This window comes from Chionomys nivalis, chromosome 16 (assembly GCF_950005125.1).
Source record: "Chionomys nivalis chromosome 16, mChiNiv1.1, whole genome shotgun sequence".
Classification (NCBI taxonomy): Eukaryota; Metazoa; Chordata; class Mammalia; order Rodentia; family Cricetidae; genus Chionomys; species Chionomys nivalis.
Genome location: NC_080101.1, coordinates 3,135,401 through 3,157,541, shown reverse-complemented (window position 1 = coordinate 3,157,541; position 22,141 = coordinate 3,135,401). Strand labels below are relative to the sequence as shown.

Below are 22,141 nucleotides of genomic sequence, written 5' to 3'. Positions count from 1 at the left end.
GAGCGCGCAGCCCGGGGTCCCCCCCCCCTTCCGCTTCCAGTGGCTTCCCCCTCCGCTCCATCCTCCTGCCCGCCGCCCGCAGAGGCCTCCGTTGCCCTAGAGACCCAGGCCGGGCGTCACGGAGGCGTGGCCAGCAGCCCAGCGATGGCCCCGCCCCTTATCTCGCCACGCCCCCTCGGGCCAACGGGGCGGGCTCTGCTGGCCGCCCAGTCCACACTCGACCGACTCTCGGCGGGACCGCGTCTTCGCCATCTCGGGCCGTTCCCTCCCCGCCAGCGGACGCAGGGAGCCGAGGCCCGGCGTGCGGGGTTGCCATGGAAGGCCGCCGAGCGGCGGACGCGGGGGGAGCGGAGACCCTGGTCGGCTGAGGCTCAGGCATGCGGAGTCCCGGCGGGAGCCTGCTCCACTCGCTGCCCCGGGCCTTGCAGCACGCCGGTCGGCTGGGCGGCGCGGAGCAGCCGGGCCGCCGGGCACCGGAGCGGACGGTGGGCGGGGACCGCCCCGAGGACCGCCTTCCCCGCGGGGGCGGGGCCAGCGCGGCGGCGGCAGCGGCGGCAGCGGCGGCCTCGGGCGCCCTGCTCGGCGCCTATCTGGAGCGCCACGGTCCGCCCGCGGCCTCGGGCTTGCCGGCGCCTGCCGGGGCGTTGTCGGGCGGCCCCGGGAGCGGCGGCGGCAGCGGCGGCGGCGGCGTGGTGGTCGGGGTGGCCGAGGTGAGAAACTGGCGGTGCTGCTGCCTCGGCAGCACCTGTTGGTGCCGGAGCCTCGTGCTGGTGTGCGTGCTGGCCGCCCTGTGCTTCGCTTCCCTGGCCCTGGTCCGCCGCTACCTGCAGCACCTCCTGCTCTGGGTGGAGAGCCTCGACTCGCTGCTCGGGGTCCTGCTCTTCGTCGTGGGCTTCATCGTGGTCTCCTTCCCCTGCGGCTGGGGCTACATCGTGCTCAATGTGGCGGCCGGCTACCTGTACGGCTTCGTGCTAGGCATGGGGCTCATGGTGGTGGGCGTCCTCATCGGCACCTTCATCGCTCATGTGGTTTGCAAGCGGCTGCTCACCGCCTGGGTGGCCGCCAGGATCCAGAGCAGCGACAAGCTGAGCGCCGTTATCCGCGTCGTGGAGGGAGGAAGCGGCCTGAAGGTGGTGGCGCTGGCCCGGCTGACTCCCATACCTTTTGGGCTTCAGAATGCAGTGTTTTCGGTAAGTGGGGTCCCCCTCGCCAACCTCTCTCCCCAGATCTGTCTTTTAGCGGCCTGTGGCCACCCTGGGAGGCCCTCCATCAGATAGATACCCAGCAGAGGAGCCATTGACATTTTCATGGTACCCTGAGAAATTTATCCTATAAATGCGTATAACACAGCCCCTCGGAAGACCTGATACAGAACTGTTTTTTCTGGGTGCGTGTGTTTGTGTATGAGTTTGATAGAAAATGAAGTATCCTTTTCACTTGGGTCAGGGGAGGCGGGCAAAGGTAAGTGTCCCGTTGCCGTTGCGTGTCTGAAGCAGCTTTGGCAGCTCTTGGGCACTTGACCGCCCTAGCATACTCTCTGCCCTGCGTAAAGGCATCCAGGTTTTGATTCAAGTATCTGATTACATGGGGCTTGGGGCCGCTTTTGTTTTAACAGTGCAGGAGACAGCAGTAGGCTCCAGTTTTTGGAGTTTGTCTAGATTTGTTATTCTTAAAAGTAATTTGCTGTAATGCTATGTAAAAGCTAAGAGTTCTGTTTTGAAATTAGTCGGGCTGGTTAATAAAACAATGAACTTCTACTTTTCTTACACCATCTTGAGTCTCCCTCTTGCCCTGTTTATATACGTTCTGCTTATTCTGTATAGATCTCTCTAGTAGCTAGCGTGCACCCGATTTCAGGTAGAAACACAGCTGGTGAGGTCGGGACTACTAGATGAGAAACTTTATGGCTTTAGGACAAATTATTAAACCTATCTGACCTTGTTTTGTCTTAAGACAGTGTGTAACTCTAGCCCAGGCTGTCCTAGAGAACTCACTTTGTAGCTTAGACTGGCCTCAGACTGGCAGTGGTTCTCCTGCCTCAGCTTCCTTAGTTGAGAAGAGCTGATTAAAAGCTTTGACTTCACTTTTACAGTAAAAGGACTAGATGACCGAGTTTCCCGTTTGGTGATTCTAAGCTAGAGTTCACATGCAAGATTCCCAGATATTCAGCCCCCAACTAAAAGGGAACCGCATGAAGTATTGAGAGTCAGCAGTAATTTGGCCTCGCCTTTCAAATTTTACCTTTTTGCATTGTGAAATATGACCATAGATTTCTGTCAACCTTAGACTACTGTGTAGTTTCCTTCTGATAGTGTGCTCTGTCTCTAGCACAGCCTGCATCTCCCCTCATCCCCACAGAATGTGTTAACTGCCCTTCTAGGCTCTTTTTAGCCAGTAGCAGTGACTGTACACATCTGAAAGTTGTTGCCTGCAGCCAGTGAGAGAGCACGGGCTGTCTAAGTGTCTGCTGACCTTGGCTAAGTTGTCTGTTCTTTCTGTACCTCCGTTTGTGTGTCAATGAGGGAAGTATTGGACCGTGTTTGATAGAATACCGGGATTACATAAGATACATGTATGCAGCAGAGGCTGGCTTGCAGACCCAAGTTGGATTTTGTCTGCTGTGTGCTCCTTCTGCTGTTACTGTCTGTGGTCACCTGGAATAAGTGGTGGAGCCAGACTTTCAACTCTGGCCTAGATAGAGTCTCAACCTATGGCCCTCTCTGTTTCTTCATGAATATTGTTCAATTGTTCAATAAATCCATACACATTGAGGAAGATATTTATTGATTTACAGTGTTACTTTTTTCTGTCACAGTGTTAAATTTGTAAGAAGTACTTTACTACTGGAAATAGTTTAAGATTATTCAGTATGAGTTTTGGCATTCCTGGATCAGGAGAAAAAGACGACTTTGTTATTGAAAAGGGTAAGAGGGTATTGTTACCACAGAAAGAAAGAAAGGAAGCCGCCCTTACCCTGGAACTTGTAGAGTCACCTGCAGAGGCAGGGCTTCGGTTCAAACACGCCACCAGCTGCTGTGGTGTGTGCTGCCATAAAATTCTCATACACAAACGCGCAGGACAGCATAGGAAGCCACTAGACAAGGTCTGGTCATTGGCATCATCTAAGCTGGCTTATGGCAGGGGAGGCCGTTTGTTGTGTTTACTCAGAAGTGCGAAGGATAGGGTAATGTTGCCTTTAACCTGATTTTCCCCTTTGCCTTCTCGAACTTCATTCTCAGTTTCATGCCCATCCTACCTACCCAGGCATACTTCTTTTGTCTTCTCCTTATTAAACTTTTGAAAGTACCCCATTCCTCCCCCGAGTTGAAGCTGTTTTCTCATTTACTCGATGGGTAAAATATTTAGCTCAAAGAGGAAGTTAGGTTTAAAGGCCATGCAAAGCACAGGTTTTGAAAATATCTTTGCTTGGTTCCTGCTGTGTGAACTCCTTTCTTCCTCAAACAGGCTGTGGAGTCATGTCTATTAGATAACGAGCTGAAGGCATTATTTACCTGACTTAACTGTTGCTGGTCAAAGTAGTTACATTTTAGAGGAAGAAGCCAGTCATAAAAGTTGAGTATACTGAAGACGGAAAAGGGCTCTCTTTGCTTCTAGATCTTAACCAAATTCTTTAATTATCCTCGTGTGCTAGAAAGAGATTAGCAAGCTGACACACAACATTTGAAACTCTCAGACTAGAAAATAGCACTTTATAGAATTGGTACTTAAGCTTTAAGAAATATAATTCTCTACGTCTGTATTTACATTTTTCTGTTCCATCATTTTTTCTTGCAAACTGTGAAGCGTCTCCCTCCTCACAGCCTCTTTGGTGAGATCTTGTATAGGCAGGTCTTGCTGCCCATCGCTGTGGATCTCTGACCTTAGAATTTGCGTGTTGCTAAGTACGGTTCCTGCCCGGACACACACCTGAGATGACTGTTCGCTCTTACTGGATTGTCGGTGGTAGGCTAACCTGGGCATCAGTGACAGACTCCATTTCTCTAGGCTAAAGCAAAGGTTCACTTATTCTGCTTTATGCAGGTATAGGTCGAACTTTGTTTTGGGGAGGGACCTTATGTTGTTTTGACTGTGAGGTTTGATCTGGCAGAGCCATTGCCTTGCCCTTGGTGCTGTGAACACGGAACTGTGTTGTGTACTTTCAAGCGTCCCTAGTAGTGATCTTACTTTTCCCCGGCCTCAGCAAGTTGCCTGCTTCATTGCGTGAGTCCCCATACCCAGCGCTGACTGCACTCTGAAAGGGACTGGATGGCTGTTCCCCACGTTTAATGATTCTAAGCTAGAATTCGCACTGAGATTTCCAGGTTCTCAGCCCTTCGACTCTTACCATTTCACAGTGTGAACTGTGAGCATAAATTCTGACCAGCCTTGGGACAGCTGTGCCAGGACTTTGAAAGAGGACTAGATGCAAATACAAGTTACATTGCCTTGCACGTGGTTGCTGAGAACAGTGAATTAATTCTGCGCTCTGAAGTCTCATGCAGTGGTTTTCCCTTTTTGCTGGGTCCAAGTTGCCTGCTCGTAACTAACCTCACAGGAACGGTGGATTTGGTGGCAGGAGAGAGGGGTGGCACCTAGTGAAGTCTCAGTACTTCTGGTACTTGGCACACCTTCCCCATCCCAGGCATTGTTGTCCCTGTCCTGTGGGGTTTGCCTCCTCACACTTCAGTCCAGCCCATTGCCTCTGCTCTGTCCAGGAACCTCTACCTCAGACCAGCTGTCACTGCCTTCTACACTCTCCTATCTTTGTCTAAAAAATCACGGCAGCCCAAATGTGATCTGGTTAACACTATCTCTGAATTTCCCCACCCTGAGGATGACTTCACCTACCTTTGGGTTATTTCCTCTCTTATCCTCTATAGTTAAGAGTTGCTATATCTATAGTTGCTGTGCACCTTTTGATGTCTTCATTATTTAATGCCCAGCACCCTTAGAAGCAGACACTATTTAAATTTAGCAAATGAAATCCCTCCTCTCCTGGAAACCTCAGGTCTCACTTTCCTCAGTCTAGTTAAAGGGACTCGGATCAGTAAGGAGGGATTGTTGCTAGTAGGTAGAGGAACAGAATTCGTAGAGTGAGATCGGAAGAAATGCTCTGACAAGTCTGTTCAGACTGCCTCCCCTTCACCTAATAAACAGTGAGCTGTCCTTGTACTATCCACTCTGCGAGACCCCCCTGGAGACCTGCATTCTAAAGTTACTTCCAGTAAACGCTGTTCTTGATCCCAGAAGACTCCATGAGTGTGGGTTGTATGAGTAGTGAGATTCATAATAATATTTCCACACCAAGTGGCTCTGATGTAAAACTGTGCCACGGGGAGTTCCTAAACATCTTTTCTGCTTTAGTCGAAGAAAAAAATAATACAGTGTCAAAAACTATATATTCTGTCTTACAAACAAGTGTACATGGGAAATTTATTTTCACTAACCTTAAATATATGAAACATATCCTTTAACCTTAAATATTGTAAGAACTGTCAATGGTAGCGTACGTGCCGTCTTCCTCACGCACTGTACCACTTCCACGTACAGAGCAGAGTTACATGCCTGATTCCCTTAGTTTTCCATCACAGCAGTGGAAACACATTGGTCTTAGGAGGTGGTGTTTCCTGAAGGACAAATGTCACAGACTTGAACCAGACTTGGCTCCAGCGTCTGCTTAGTCATCCGGGGAACTTATAGTTACTCTTTCGAGATAGAGTTTATGTTATAAATCATGTTTAGTAATATCTACTACAAAACTGTGATATGTTATGTTTGCTCATTATTTACTATTTCTTTCTGCTCTCTGCAGCCCCAAAATAGGACAAGAAGCTCATTTGTAAACGTTTCACTCCGTCTGCACTGTCTGTATGGAACACTGGGCACCAGTCTCTCAAGTGCACATTACTTACTCAATGCTCACACCTACCTTCATTTTAGAGTTGAGACAGTTGAAGACAGAGTGATAAAATAACTTGCCCTTAGCTAGTGCCTGTTTCAGTTTCATGCAAGGAGCACTGGCTTTCTCAGAGGTTGCTGTCCTTAGCAACCCTGGGTATCAAGCATCTTCCTCCTGCTGTCAGGTGGTGTACAGAGTTCTGCAGAGCTGAGTAAGTTGTCAGACCAAACTCCACCACAGGGTGATTTCATGCGCATGAGCGTTCTGTGAGACTGAGATTCGGGCATCTGTACGTCATGTCTGTTCTTTGCATCCCTCCCTCCCTCCCTCCCTCCCTCCCTCCCTCCCCCCTCCCTCCCTCCCTCCCTCCCCCCCCCCTCCCTCCCTCCCTCCCTCCCTCCCTCCCTCCCTCCCTCCCTCCCTCCCTCCCTCCCTCCCTCCCTCCTTCCTTCCTTCCTCCTTCCTTTCGGACTCTCTCTTTTTCTCTCTCTTTTGTTAAGCAAAGACTAAAGGTTCAGTTGTTGAGGTCGACCCTATGCCTGCACAGTTAAATCTTTCTGACTTCACACTTGGTGGAAAGACTTTAGCCACTGCTGCTTTATATTCAGTACAACAAAAGGCCCACCAAGCCTCAGCTACTGCTGCTGCAGTGGGAGAGAGGCCTGTGAGTTTTCAAGTCCGTCCCATCTTTTCAAGACAGAACTATTTAAGCAGAAGTAGTATGTCTTGTGTGTAAAGTGAAAACAAAGTAAAGTAAGCAAATGTAAAAATACCAAGCGTCAGCCGTCACGCAGCCTTCAACATGCAGTGTCTCCACGGGCACCTTCAGGGGTTGACGCTGCCAACTCTTCATTACTCCAGCTGTGTGTGTGGAGGCTCAGACGGTCAGAAGCAGCCACTAGAGACTCTGCTTCTTTATTTGATTTATTCTGAGTGAGAGACCAGAAAGCCTGTACTGACGGAACACTGACGGCCAAAGATGTCATTATAACTTAAAACAGGCATACCGACCCTTGAGTATATTCCCCTGGAATTTGATTTATCAAGATGAGTTTCTTTTAGTAATTTTATTCACAGTTGAACTTTCATTTATTACAATTAGTTTATTAAAAATATGTTGGCAAATTTGTCTAAAGCCATAAATGTGGTAATGTGGTCGCCTGGGGACCCTGGAGACTTGTGGTTCTGGTCAGCTACTGTGTGGGCCATGGCGAAGTCATTGAGTATGTCTGGACTCCAGTTCTCTTGCTGGTAACTGGTTTGAGTAGGCACGGTCTCCGAGTTTGCTTTTTTAAAAGCAGGTATTTTAAGCAGTGGTATAACTTTTTCTAAAGAAATTTATTGGGAGCATGCTTTATAAAAAATGTCTTTTCATTTCCTTATGCATAAAGTCATAGACTGGAGTAAAGATTATGATACTGGACCCGAGGTAATGTACCACATTATCGTTTATTTCCTGTGAAAATACACTGATTTGCTGCATGTGCGTTGCAGGCCAGAATAGGCGATGGTCCACTTTGGGAGAGTTGGTATCTGCTCTGAAGGGCTGGATAGGGCGAGCAGATTGACACACTGATAGTATCTTAGCCACATCCTCAGCCCTCCTGTCTCACTGCAGACAGCTGGCTGTTGATGATTTCCTGGAAGCCCGTCTCTCTTTTGATGCTCAGCAGTTATCTAACCTACCCTCTGGTGTCTGTCATATACAGGCGTGAGTTCCAGGCATCTCCATCTGTAGCTCAGAGCAGTGTGAGGGTTAATAACCTTCCCGGCCTGAAGACATAGGAAAGTCAAAGTAGAGAGATATGAAAGCTGTTTTCACGTGGGCTTTCCCTTTACAGAGTGTGTTTGTTACCGAGAGCCTGAAACGTACAAATCAAGAAAACACTGCTTAGCATTTTTGTGCTTACTTTGCTTTGTAGTTACTACTCTGTTTTTCTAACGTGAGTTAGTGTTGTAAATGGTTTTTGTGGCCTTCTTTTGCTCAGTGTGCTGCGACATGACTTTTTGACCATACAGCTGGACCTTACACATAAAGGTGTTGGACCAGTTTTTGTTGAATGCATAGGAAAAGTCATCAAACTATGAAAAGAATTTTCAGCTTGTGTCCTAGAGGTTATATTTAATAAGGTTGCATCCCCCCGCCCCAGGAAGAGCAGGTGCTATGTGTTAATCAGGCTCTCAAATGGCCATTGTTCTCCCCATCTCAGGAAGAGCCAGCACTATGTGTTAATCAGGCTCTCAAATGGCCATTGTTACCCCCCCCCCCCCCAAGAGCCAGTGCTATGTGTTAATCAGGCTCTCAAAAGCCCATTGTTCTCCAGATTGCTTGGGAGCCATTAGGAGCACTTCCCACTTTAGGTATGATTAGATTGTGGTCAGAAGACCAAGCTATTTCTGTCAGTAGGATTCATTCGTCCTGTCTGATAGAATGGGCTTCCTCAGAGTCCTACCTTTTTCTAGTAACAAGATTTTTCTCAGGAATATCAAGGTTGACACTTAATAGAGTATCTCAGTTTTGATGCAGAAGTTGCTTGAAATACTTTGGTTCCATTCAGTATCCATCCAGCGTGCAATTAGTAGTCACCGACTGTGTGCTCGCTGCTGCTCTCGATGCTGCCCATGAATAACTGTGAGTAAGTCAAAGCCTAACGACCCGAGGCGTGAACACTGCAGTGAAGACACGCTTTCTAGTCATATGTGTAAATTCTGCTGGTGGTGAGTTTCTAGGCAAAATGCTTTCTGTTGCTAGGGCAATAGTTTATTACAAGTAAACTTTTCTTTTCAAAACATCTTCAGGCTGTTTGTAGATATCAACCTTTACTGTTTCGATATTTGTAAACAAACCAGTTCTGAGATTGATACAACTAGCCTCCAGTCAGTGCATGTTTGCAGCTAATATTTATTAGATATTTACATCCTAGTCTAGGAGAATAAAGAAAACCAGATAGATGGCTTTCTTCACTCAGATTAGTCTGGGCCAGGGACACACACATTGTGATACCTCAAGTTGCTTTTGGTGTGAGGGGCAAGAACTGTCCATCCCACCTGCTAGGAGCACTTCTTAGTCTTCCAGTGTGAGGGTGAGGACTGTCCACACCTGCTGGGAGCACTTCTTAGTCTTCCAGTGTGAGGGGTGAGGACTGTCCATCCCACCTGCTAGGAGCACTTCTTAGTCTTCCAGTGTGAGGGTGAGGACTGTCCACACCTGCTGGGAGCACTTCTTAGTCTTCCAGTGTGAGGGTGAGGACTGTCCACACCTGCTGGGAGCACTTCTTAGTCTTCCAGTGTGAGGGGTGAGGACTGTCCATCCCACCTGCTGGGAGCACTTCTTAGTCTTCCAGGGTGAGGGTGAGGACTGTCCACACCTGCTGGGAGCACTTCTGTGCTGTGTTTGGGTGTCAGAATTCCTTCAAGGAATCTTTGACTGTGCAACAAATGGCGGTTGCCCTCGTCAAGGGAGTGGGAAGCTCCTGAGGAAGGAGCATGGGATGTCCTAGGAGCTAAGAGCATTTAGGTATGGCTGGAGCCAGGAGACCTGCAGCGGATGGCCAAAGGCTAGACTGTCGAGATGAGACGGAGTTGACACTGGGGAATCCGTCCCTTCAGAGACCACGGGCCAGAACTGACTGAGGATTAGTTTGCCTGTAAGGACCTTTCTGTGGGATTCAGTCCTCACTGTAGAGGAAGACACTGAGTGGGGGAATTGATGTTCAGAAGATGCATTTAACAAGTCGTAGTAAATAGGAAAGGCGTGAAGAAGAGGGGTGACACCTAGGGTGTGTTTGCTTTCAGTGGGTTTGGTTTTGTTGTTTTGAGACAGGATCCCCTATATCAGTCTTGCATTCCTCAGTAGTGGAAGATGGCCTTGACTTCCTGAGAGCCTCAGGCCTGCACCTCACACCCACGCACCCACACCCCCCCACACACACAGGTGCAGGCCTGCACTCTGTGGATGCCTCTGTGTGGATGATTCCAGAGCTTCATGCATACTGTGCGAGTATCCTACTGACGGAGCTACGCCCCAGTCCCTAGCCAGTTGGAATAGTTTTCTTTTTCCTAAGAGTGAAAACCACCTACTGCCTTTGAACTCTTTCTCCCTCTTCTCTGACCTTTCTGAAAAATCGACAGTAAGAATTGGGGGTTGTCTGAGGAAGAACACACACTATGTCAGGAACTTCACGAAAAGTAGGAGCTATGGTCCTTGAACTTTGGTCTTTGTAGAGATTCATGATTTCCTGTGTAGTACTGAGTATGTTGGACTTAGAATTCTTACAGTGCCTTAGTCGTAGCTGACAGTGAGCAGCAGTGCAGATGCGCACCCCATGCACTGCACCAAGCACATGCTCGATGGTGCAGTTTGCCCAGCCAGTGTTGACGTACAGAGTTATGGATGAAACTTGAGGCCTCTGAGCTCATTGCTGTATGCTCTTCAGTAATTCCATGTCGAGCTATTCTATGCAAAAATGAGAGTTTGTAAAACTCTGTGTGAGAATGGTAATCTTATAAAATGATCTTATTTCTAGAGCAGAATTCTCAGGACTTATATTCTATGCCCTGCCTGAGAAGAATGCAGGGTCCCAGTTGCTCTCCAGGTGAGTCACAGAAACTCTGGCGATGAGAAGACAAACGGCACTTGCTGCTCTTACAAAGGTCCTGGTTCCCAGTGCCCAGGTGGGACTCCAGTTTAAACCTGATAGGCTTTTCTGGGCTCTTCAGGTACCCGAGTACTTGTACGTCACAGCCATACACATACACATAAATAAAACGAATATTTTTGCAGTATGTATATTTTTATGTCATATGCATATATGTGTCTATCCGGTAGCACTCAGACTCTGAAAAATCTCAATAGATAGTTTCTGTCTCTGACCATAGCAACTCTCCAGCTCACACTGAGGTTCTGGGCTGACATTCCCATGGGCTGTTTGAACTTGGAGGATCCCTTGGCAGCAGAGGCCCCAGGGTACTCTAGAAGGCAATCCCAGTGGCATTGAGCTTGGTGGATTCCTATCTCTGAAAATGAGGCAAGGGGATAGACACTTAACTTCTGTGAGGAGAACGTCGGGGGAGGTCTCTGTAGGAAGCTGTATTTGTCGAAGACTGGAGAAAGTGCAGGATCTGACTAGGATTTGTCTACATTAAATAAGGGGGAATCTTATCTTCAGTAATGTTATTAATAGCTTAGGAACGGATCGTGTTGTGTTCCTCTAACAAAGCTGTTCACACTGAGTATCTGGTTCGCCATTTGCTTCTCTGAGACAACTCTATAGAAACCATACATGGAAGTGGCGGCACTTTGCCATGATGAGGGTTCATCCTGACATTTTGATAAACTTGGACTTGCTCATGGGCAGTAGTCGTGTTAAAGAGTTGAGGGTCCGAGTCTGTTCCAATTGCTGAAATCCGTTTACATTCTCATTTGGATGTTTTTGATGCCCTTTGAATAGCAATTATGGCTTCTTGTTCAGAGACATTCCATTCCATTGAAGACTGGTCTGAAGGTTTATATTAGAACATTTTGGAATGTAGCATCAGTATTTTTAAGATTTTTAACCTTTTAAATTATGTGAGTGTGTGTGTGTAAACTGGTATTTACACCTGAGTCCCCATACCTCTGGAGGACCAGAGAGGACTTTGGGTTCCTGAGCTGCCCAGTGTGGGTGATGGAAACCAAACTAGGTGATGGAAACCAAACCAGCAGTAATACTCTAAACCACTGATCTCTGTCTCCACACCCCCTTGTTGGAAGGAAAGGGGCCGCTTGTTTGTTTCCCAGCTGCCCAGACTCCCAAAATAATCACAAAGAACCTGTATTAATTAAATCACTGCTTGGTCCATTAGCTCTAGCTTCTTACTGGCTAACTCTTACATCTTAACCCATTTCTGTTAATCTATGTATTGCCATGTGGCTGTGGCTTACCAGGAAAAGTTCCGGTGTAGATGGAGGGGGCTACATGGCTTCTCTCTGGCTCCGTCTTCCTTTCTCCCAGCATTCAGTTTAGTTTTCCCTGCCTAGCTCTGTTCCCCTATAGCTCTGCTATAGGCCCAAAGCAGTTCCTTTATTAACCAATGGTATTCACAGCATACAGAGGGTAATCCCGCATCCTCCCTCTCCGGTTGTTATGTTTCTATGTGTGTATGTGTATATGCTAAGCATGTATGTGTATGTCATGGAGGGGGCTGGAGGGCATTGGATTCCCAGAAACTGGAGCTTTTGGAGTTGCAGGCTTCCTCTCCAGCCCCCTCATATTTATTTTAAATACAATTTTGATAAATTTTATGTAAACCATTGCATAGGATTTTTATCACTCATTTTTGCCCTGTTTTTTCATTGTAAACATTTAACACATTTATTCTAAAGAAGGACCCTCTTCTATGAATAAACTCCCTGGTTCTTTTTGCGTGTGTGTCTTGGTCTTCTTTGTCAAGTCTGCTAACAGGTTTCGTCTTAGTGACTCTTAGCATCCTTAGTGCTCATGATTCTCTGGCATGTGTCTAAACAATCCAGAATGTACTGCCAACTGCATTAATGTGTCTGTACTTTGCCTCCCACGCTGTCTGTGTTCAGGCTTTTCCCAGAACACCTGCCTTCCTCATGGTACCCAAGTTTGCTGCTCAACCCACGCAGGTTTTTGTGTCCATCCCTACGGCTGCCTTTTCCACAGAGTCTTCCCTTGGCCTAGACTCCCATACTGATTCTGATTCCTCTGTGCACTTCAGTGTTCTGCACTTAGTCCATCTCAAGGCTCCTGTCCTGTCTGTGTCTGAGGTAGTCGTGTGTTATGTGTGTTTCCTTTAAGGATAATTGCTGTGTCTTACTCTGTATCTTTCAGCAAGTATCAGGGCATCTGGTGTGGACAGTTACAGGCTCAGTGATAGATGAAATGAATTAGCAACTTGTCGCAGTAATGTGCTTTCCAACCCAGTGCTGCATCTCCTGTTCATTTATGACCGCACAATTATTGTATGCATTTATGATAGTCATAAAGCAACTGTCTATAGGTAGCTGAACTACTAGAGCTTAAAAATAGTTTTAAAAAGCCTAATATTTAAATAGGGGTATGATGATGTTACTCTCAAAATATAGGCGATTAGAATTAGACTAATAAATGCATGACACATGATTTAATTAGCCAAACTTCAATAAAACATGTTAAAGATTTGAGCACTTATGTAAAAAATTCTGGATAAGGATAGGGAATATGTAGATCTTCTATCAATATCCATATTTATTATAAAATTTAATTTAGTTCTTTCAATAGCAGGATGATCAGTAAGAATAAGCAGTGAGAATGGATGTGGTAAATAGAATGAGTGGTGTTGACAGGAACAGGACATTTGTAGAGAAGCCTTGATGGGCCAGTGTGTAACGCTAGCAAAATTAGCCGCTGGGAAGAGAAAGGAATACATCCACACGTTACCTTTAATGTGAATATATTCCAAAATTATACAATGGTGAATATTAAAAAGGTAAACTAATAAGAAAACAATTAAGAATACAAGCAAAAAGACTCCATAAAAAGTAACAGAAATAGTGTTTTCCCACAGTGGTGTTTGGTTATATGTTTATGTTTCTCTAAGAGGAACATGAACCAGGTACTGTGGTGCCAACTCCTTGGAAAAGTCTGGGACGGGAGGAAAGCTGGAGCCCAGCATTTGAGTCTGCCTGGACAACATCGTGAGACCTCGTCTCAGAATTTAGGGTCTGGGGACAGCACTGTAAGAATGTGTGATACATAGGATAGATGGAAGCAGGTCCTCTCTGTGTAAAGGACACTATGAATTTAGGGTCTGGGGACAGCACTGTAAGAACATGTGACACATATGATACATGGAAGCAGGTCCTTTCTGTGTAAAGGACACTATGAAGAAAAGAAATTCTGAGAACAAGGGGCAAGTACAAACAAATAAAACCATCAAAGAACATTAAAAATAGTCAGTATAAAAAACCCACAGTGCAGATGGTGTCAAGGTAAGATATAAGTTTTCCTTATCTCCAAGATTGTCATTTATTACAGTTAATGAGCATGAAGGACACATATTATGATGCACATTATTACTTGCAGTGAGTATGCAAACCCCTGTGATTTGATATGCATCGGTAGGTGCTTTCCTCGTGATCTACCCTGAGGTAGCTGAGATGCGTATTTCTTTCTGTTTAACAGATCACTTCAGAACTTTGTAGTGTTGTCAGGGTGAGGGCTCTACAGATTTGCTCTCCCATAGTTCTACAGTTAGTGTGAGCCGGGCCTCTAACCATCTTGAGACTGAGAGCCCACTTCCGGCTGGACCTTTGCTAGCTCTGGCTACAGATCCCCAGTTCCTTTCACACAGAGCTGCTTCTGCACTACAGCAGCTGGCCTGCTGGGGTGTGATAGGCGGAGACCTTCTTTTCATTTTATCTTAGAAGTGATTTCTCATTTTGTCTGCTAGAGTCTGTTTGCTAAGAAGTGAGCAGGAGGCAGCCCATATTTGAGGAAAGAATTGCCCAGGCCATAAACACTGGAAATTAGATTCTTTTTATTTATTTTTTTTTCTTTTTTCCCCCGAGACAGGGTTTCTCTGTGAAACAGTCCTTGACTGTTCTGGAACTCAAAGCTGTAGACCAGGCTGGCCTTGAGCTCACAGATCTGTCTGCCTCCACCCCTCAAATCCTGAGATTAAAGGCGTGCGCCACTGCTGCCCAGCTGGGAATTAGATTCTTGGGAGTTTGCTGACTTCCACTTGTTAATATGCACATGCATTCACTGTGGCTTTGTGTAATAGGCTTTCTTTTAAGCCACCAACCAGCTCCCAAACCAGGACGCGGAGACTTTGTATTAGTTTAGCCTTATCTTAGCTCTTATTTTAATCTTTCTCTTTATCTACATTTTGCCACGGGGCTTTTTAGTCGGAGACTGCTTGTTCATTTCTCAGCCTCCCAGACCCAAATAATAACACAGAAAGTATATTAATTACAATACTGCTTGGCCAATAGCTTAGGTATATTTCTAGCCAACTCTTACATTTTAAATTAACCCATTCCTATTAATCTATGAATCACCACGAGGCTTTGGTGCCTACAGCTAATATTCTGACTGGCTGCTTGTGGCTTTGTCCTTCAGCGTCTACATGGTGTCTCCCTGACTCCACCTACTTTTTATATCTCTGTTCAGATTTCCTGCTTGGCTTTACTCTACTAAGGCATTGTCTAAAAAGCTTCTTTAATAACCAATGGTAATGAAACATATTCATAACATACAGAGGGGAATCCCACATCAGGGATCCTTCCTTCCCTCCCTCCCTCCCTTCTGGCTCACTTTCCTGCTTCTTGTGCCTGGTTGACTGACAGCTGCCTGGCCTCTGGTCCCAGGTGTGTCCTTTTCTCTTTTCTCTCCTTTTGCCTACATTTCTCCTCCTAACTTAACTCTCTGCCCACCAGCACCACCTGTCCGTCCTGCCTAGCTACTGGCTGATCAGCTTTTTATTCGACCAATCAGGTACCTTAGGCAGGCGAGGTGAAACAAATGAACACATCTTTACATAACTAGACAAATGTAACACACCCTTACGTAGTTAATGTTCTGCAACATAAACAAATAGGACACATCTTTGCCTAGTTAAACAAATATTCCACAACAGCTTTGTGGATTTATTTTTTAATAGCAAGAAGGTAGAAAGTATCACAGACACCAAGGAATACACACTGCTGCTGTTTCTGCATTGAGAATGACGGAGACAGTAGCGATTCCTTGAGTTCTCAGCCCCGCATTAGACTGTTCCAGCATTCCTTGGTAACTCCATTGCCACTTACTAACTCCATTGATGCTTACTTACTAAGACAAGACGGACTCAAAGAAGTTTAGTGATCTGTGTGTGGATTTTATTTATAGGTAAGAAAAATGGTTACTAGATGCTCTCTTTTAATAGCAGTAGAACAGAACAGCAAATCTTTGTTTATCACAAGTTCAGATGCTTCATCCATGCTCAGCTCTACCCTGATAGAGACTTGGAGAGGCCATGCTGTGACTTTGTACTTGGATCTGCTTCTAGATTGCTGATCTTTCCTTACCCAACTATCTGATGGCATCTTCACTTGGACTGCTTCCAACTCAGCTTCTAAACTCGTACCTGGGCACCACCCTGAGGACAATGGAAGACGTCATTGCAGAACAAAGTGTTAGTGGATATTTTGTCTTTTGTTTACAGGTGAGTCTAAGGCCAGGGGTTGCCCGGCTCTACCCTCTGCATTGATGATTTAAGCCTGGTGTTTCCTCACCACAGCTGAAGGATTGTTTCATTGTAGATAGTTTGATATTTGGATAATAGTTAAAATTTGTGGACACCTTGAAGTACATAGATTTGGTCAGATGTATTGGATATCTGTTTCAAAATAATAAAAAAATCATAAAAATAAGATTTTTTTTTACAGAGATTGTTTTTAAAATCACTGCAAGTCAAATGCTGTATCATGACTTTGTGTGAAAGCTTTGCCTTCAAAAATTTTTGTAATATTTGACATTTAAGGAGTTGGTTTTTATCTAAGTTTAGAAATTTTGTTTTGCTTGCTTTATTTACATGGATAAGCATGCTAATCACATAATGTTAAATTTTGTGTGTGTCCTGCCTACAGTATATTATGTGTAGTTTATTCATTTCAAAGTACAGTGAAGATTCTGGCATATATTGCATTTCCAAGGTTCCTTAAGATAAATTAAGTATGTATCTTGTCTTCTTTCCTAGAAATTAGAAATATGTCTAAGATATTTTAAAAATTCCATGTTAGAGTAAAATTCCTCACTAGTTTGCACATTTTCATTATTGAATTTTATATTTTTATGCTGTCTTTGTAGATTACTCAACTGCAATCATTAATGCTTTCTAAAACTATAGAACCTCTCTTTCCCATAATTTGTTAACCCCTTTGAGTGGGCTTATTGAAACTTAAAGTACATTACAGAAAGGAAAAGGCACACAGTTCTTAGCTCAGGCATTGACAGAGACCACAGCGATGTTGTGGCTTGGCCTTGGCCTCAGTTGCAGCTCAGGTTGTTTCAGCAAGGATTTCATGTGGTTGTAAAGTGGGGAGGGGGAGTGGTCATGGTGGTGCCATTGACAAGGGAAAAGTGAAGCTTAGGGTACAATTAGTAGAGCAAGTAAGCTTGACAGATTCTTTCCGTGCTAGAAATGAGCCACAAATAATTTGCTTTCTGGGTTTTACAGCCAACAGCCTGAGGAGAGCCAGCTCATTGCAAAACTGAAACATTTTCTATGCCTGTTCTCGTCTAGACGTGCAGCATCTCTCCCTTCTTGCTCATGTTATGTTTCTAGTCTCTCTTTCCAGAACTCCACTCCCACAGAAGTCCACGTTTGATCTGTTTTGTATGTGTTATGTATGGTCAGAGGTACCACAAGCAGATGGCTAACACGGCTTCTCCAGTGTTCAGCTCCCCACATCTGAGCTGCTCCTTGTCAGCTTCCTCCTCTCACTTGTCCTCTCCCGACCTCCTCTCTGTCTTCAGTAGATCGCCTCTTCTTCCTGAGGGCCAGGAGCCTCCGTATATCCAGGAGAGCTGTTTCTCCTTAATCTTCTCCCGTACTCCAGCCTGCTTTCCTGTCAGTGACGGAAGAGGCGCTTGTGTTTCTGCAGAAGTCTTGTTCCTCTGCCTCCTTTCATTTAAAAAGAGAAACTTTAGAGAGCTTTTATATCCTGTTTGTTTCTTTCCTTTTTTTCTTTTCTACTCCATGAGACGAAGAAAGTGCATGCCTGCTGAGAAAGCCAGTGTGTGTGTCCCCTGCCCTGCACACTGAGTTGGCCATTTCCTGTAGCTCCTGAGTCTGTTACCACAAATTCAGTGTGCCTTAAACAGATTTAGCATCTTACACAGCCTGTAACACAGATTCCACTAACATTATCTCCATTTCTTTACATGGCATTATAATCTACTAAAAGGTCTCAAAACTTTTAGTTTTGCAAAAATATATGATATTTCTTTAGGAGAAATAAAACAATTACAGTATTTAGAAACCTACTTTTCTAATGCCCAAATTAGCATTTTATTGAACAGGGGCTGCTCAGTGTTTGGCAAATAGCTATTTAAAACGTGGCTTGCTGCTCCCACTCTTACTGACCGGCTGTGTAAAGCTCTGTTTATGCCACTATTTATTGAATCCATGGCCTTTACTTCTGTGCCTTGTTGGTAACGGCTGTTCTGTTTCTCCTTACAGATTGTTATAAGCATAGGCCTCATGTTTTATGTGGTCCACCGAGCTCAAGTGGAACTGAACGCAGCTATCGTAGCTTGTGAGATGGAAATGAAAACCTCTCTGGTTAAAAGCAGTCAGCCCAATGCCAGTGGCTCTTCCTTCTACAGCAAGAGGACACTCACGTTTTCTGGAGGTGGAATCAATGTTGTATGAGTCTTACACACTGTGGTTGTCAAGAGCTAGTGTGCTGTCCAGGCCTGGCGGTCACATCCCTAGTGGCGGGCACAGTGCTGCTTGCTCATTGTGGCACAAACAAAACTGACTAGTTTTTAAATTGCACAATTTTCTAAAAGCAAGAATCATTTTCTGGGTCTGTCAATGTAGAAGCCGCTCCGGCTGCCCCTTGTTAGGCCTGTAATGCCTATAGTGTGCACTTTAGTGTTGTCGAATTGCGTTATTGCTGGGACGTAGGGACAGAAATAACCCAGAAAGTTCTTTCTGTTTAGTATCTTTATTTATAAAGCCCATGGATAGTTTTCTGCATCTGTCTTCAAAGGAGTAAAGTCTGCAGTCCTGCACGGATCATTGCTGGATGCTCTTGGCTTAGGTGGTCTTTCCAGAAGGAGTAAACTGATGTTTCTGTTTTTGTTTTATTTCTGTTGTTGTTTTAAGCAGGACAACTTTACTTCATTTTCTTTGCTTATGAGAAAATAAGTGTATTTCAGTTGAATGTATATTATCAAGCATTATATCATTGTGGGTCTTTACACCTTTTCATATAAGCTTAAATCCTACATTGTGGGACTGAAGTGCTCTTAAGATTCCTTTTTGTTTCCACTGTGTTATATGCAAAGCAAAAGGGAACTGATTTAGTGGGTGGTGGCTCGAAAGGAGAAGCCACATGCTTATTTCTTTATGTTGTTCTCACCCGTTAGACCTCATCAAAGGGCTGTGTGATTAGCACTCTTACTGAACCATTTTCCCTTTTTATATTAATAATTAGGCTTTGAAATAAAAATTATTCCTACAAAATGATGGGTTTACCATCTCTGAAGTTGTTGTTCTGGTGGCCTTGCTTAGTCAAAACGCCTTGTTAGAAAGAAACGAGCTTTAAAATCATGTATATAGTTCCATTAAAGTTCTTATATATTTGTCCCCATAGTCTTCAGCTTTAAAACTATAAACATAATTTTATCGCAATGCCCATGTTTGTGTTCTCTGCTGCATTATTGCTGTTTGATTTGGGGCTTTGGTATTCCTTTTCCCTGGTACGACTCAGGAATTCTGAAATGTGAAATTCTCTGTTCTTTTTCTCGTAGCATGTGTGTTTACGAGCAGCACTTAGGGCTGTAGAACACAGCAACCCACCATGGATTCGTACGGCGTGCATTCACTATTCAGCTTCATCTTGAAAATAGTTTAATTGTAAACTCAACCATTAGTTGATTTGGTTACGAATGAGATTGTAGAGATACAGGAACATTTTCTGTTAAGTATTTCATTTTTCTGACTTTTCCAGCTCTCAGAGCTCCCTCCTCTGCCTTTTCTTTGCAGTAAAAACCTTTGCCCTGTTTTCTGCTGACCTACAGAGTAATCCTTTTTAAGCAGATTTTTGTAGTCTTACGGTAGAGATGAATTTGATCATGCTGATGTACAAGATTTTACCCTATTCAAGTTGTTTTCTTCCCTTACTTACGCCAGTGGCCTTGGTGGGAAGCATTGGTCTATGGCGCGACTGGTAGAAAAATAACTCTGTATACTTTGAGTCCCTGTTGCCTATTTTGGTTTTAAATTTTGTTTTAGTTTGACCATCCCAGTAAAGGAAATATTTAATTTATTCTTTTAGGGAGGACTTAGCAACATTGTGTTTACCATTAGTTAATGTTTTGTTAGAGGAATCCTTGTTTAAGATCGCTGTTTCCATTCTTGTGTTACAGTTCATGTATTTTGAAGTGCATTCTATTGACTTCACCAAATGAGTGTCCTTTGGTAATGAGTTCTTCCAGATGTTAACACTTTCCTTGGACTTTGTATTAAATATGTAAAGGTTAAAAATACTTTTCTGTATTCTGCCAATCATAACTTTATATAATAAATCATCAACTTTTATAATACTATGGACTGACGGTCTCTAAAATACTACGCTAACTGTACTTTCCCAGGGTCCCATTACTGCCCTGTCATTGTGCCATGTGCAGCACAGCTCTGCCATGGTCACTCTGTCTCTGACCCTGTCTCCAGGCAGCCTGTCCCCAGGCCGTGCTTTCCTGCTGGGTGCATACCCTCCAGCCGTATGTCTGTACGCAGTGCGTATCCACAGGAAATGAAATGCTGCAGTTCTTTTACACTGGCTCACTACAGTCTGGAGATGCTCTCGATTCATCCGGAGTCCACCTAGTTTTCAAACTGATGAGAGTTTTGTGCTCTTTTCCCTGAGATTGCCACTTTGACAAATTTGCATTACCTCTTTCTAAAACCAAGTTTATACTTACTGTGATTTTTAAGTCATTTTTATTTGATCCTCTGATTTGTGAATTATTGAAATCTGTACTCTTGATGGAAAGTCCCACCATCAAGTCTGTCGTTAGAATGCTCATTTCCAGTTTGTGTTTGGAAGTGGCTGGATATGCAGAGTTAGCCATATTCTCTCGGATGTGCCGCAGCCATCTGCTCACGGCCACGGTGGCATCCCCCTTGTGTGTGACTGCCAACAGTTTCCTCCCGCGAAGCCGCGAAGGTCAGTGTTTGTTTGCCCTCACTGTGAAGGAACTCAGTGGTTGAGGTGCACACTCGTCCCCCGCATCTTCTGTATTCACCTGTGGTGGCGATTTGGACTCGTCCTGGGGAAGTTACTAGGACTTAAATTTGTTGTCCGCGAGACTGTTTCCGGTTCTTGAAAGCCGTTTGGCGTGTGCCACGTTGATGCAATTAAATCCTTACTGTGTGGCAGATGCCGCGCACAGAGAAGGAGCATTTGAGGAAAAGAGGTTTATTGTGAAGCCGGACAACTGTAACTGGTTGACGGCCTTGGTGCTGAGATTTTGTTCCAGCTGAAGGTTACTCCCCAGCTCTGGATGATACTTCGTGAAATTCTCTCCAGCTTCTCAGATTAGACTTTCCTGGTTTCTGTTATAATAAGATATTTAGCTTAGATATTTTTAAAGGTCATTACTTCAAGCTGAAGAGTTGAAGTGGGGAGAGGAATTATTTTCATAGGATATTTACAACTCAGGAGTTAAATAAACACACATTGAGCAGACACTGTTGACTTTGCAACTGAATTATAACCTGGTACAAAGGGATTGCTCCAAGCCGTTCTCCAAGGTGGTCAGGATTTACAGCAGAGAATTCTAACAGTGACATAGTACAATGTCTTGAAACTTGGTATCCCACATCACTTGGGTGCCTAAGAAAATAAAAGGAAATATTTTATTTTTCTTCTCTCTTTCTTTCCCGTGGTTGTACAGACATGTTTTGTGGGAGGGAGCAGTTCTGGGGGGCGGGGATGCACCCTGCTCCTAGCACACCGGCCATACTGATGATCAGGCTCATGACCTCATGTTGAGTGTTAGGGTTGTAGGAAAGACGCTGTGGACAGGTGATTCTGATTTCTCGTATCGGCCTCGGCCCTTCAGCTCCTGAGTTATAAAATGCCATCTGTATTAGTTCCTTGATGCTTTTTCATAAAGACTTGTCCTAATTTAATTTTCTGTTGATTTGTGCCAAGTTTCTCTGACAGGTCCCTGGACAGCACATTGCAGCCACCACAAATGATCTTGGTAGCATCCAAAGTGATGCTTGCCTATGTTTCCTGTTACCTGATCCAATGCAGGTTTCATGTTTTGCTGTTAAAACTGCCTGCTGAAATAGAAAATAAAAGGTCCTCAAGGGAAGCCAAGTATGATGATGTATGCCTATAAGACCAAAACTCCTAAAAGCTGAGGCAGGAAGATTGAGGCAGTGAGTTCAAGAACAACCTGGGTCACATGCGTGATCTTGTCTCAAAATCAAACAAAAAAACAATATCAAAATCAAAATACAGAAGCCCAGGGA

At 44.7% G+C, this 22,141-nt stretch overlaps 1 protein-coding gene across 1 annotated transcript; it reads left to right on the top strand.

Moving 5' to 3' along the window:
- Positions 1-269: 269 nt before the first annotated feature.
- Tmem64 (transmembrane protein 64) lies at positions 270-20,196 on the top strand. Its single transcript, XM_057791144.1, has 3 exons — positions 270-1,190; positions 15,935-16,090; positions 18,110-20,196. The coding sequence occupies exons 1-3, from the start codon at positions 378-380 to the stop codon at positions 18,299-18,301; spliced, it is 1,161 nt and encodes a 386-aa protein (XP_057647127.1). The 5' UTR covers positions 270-377; the 3' UTR covers positions 18,302-20,196.
- Positions 20,197-22,141: the final 1,945 nt, after the last annotated feature.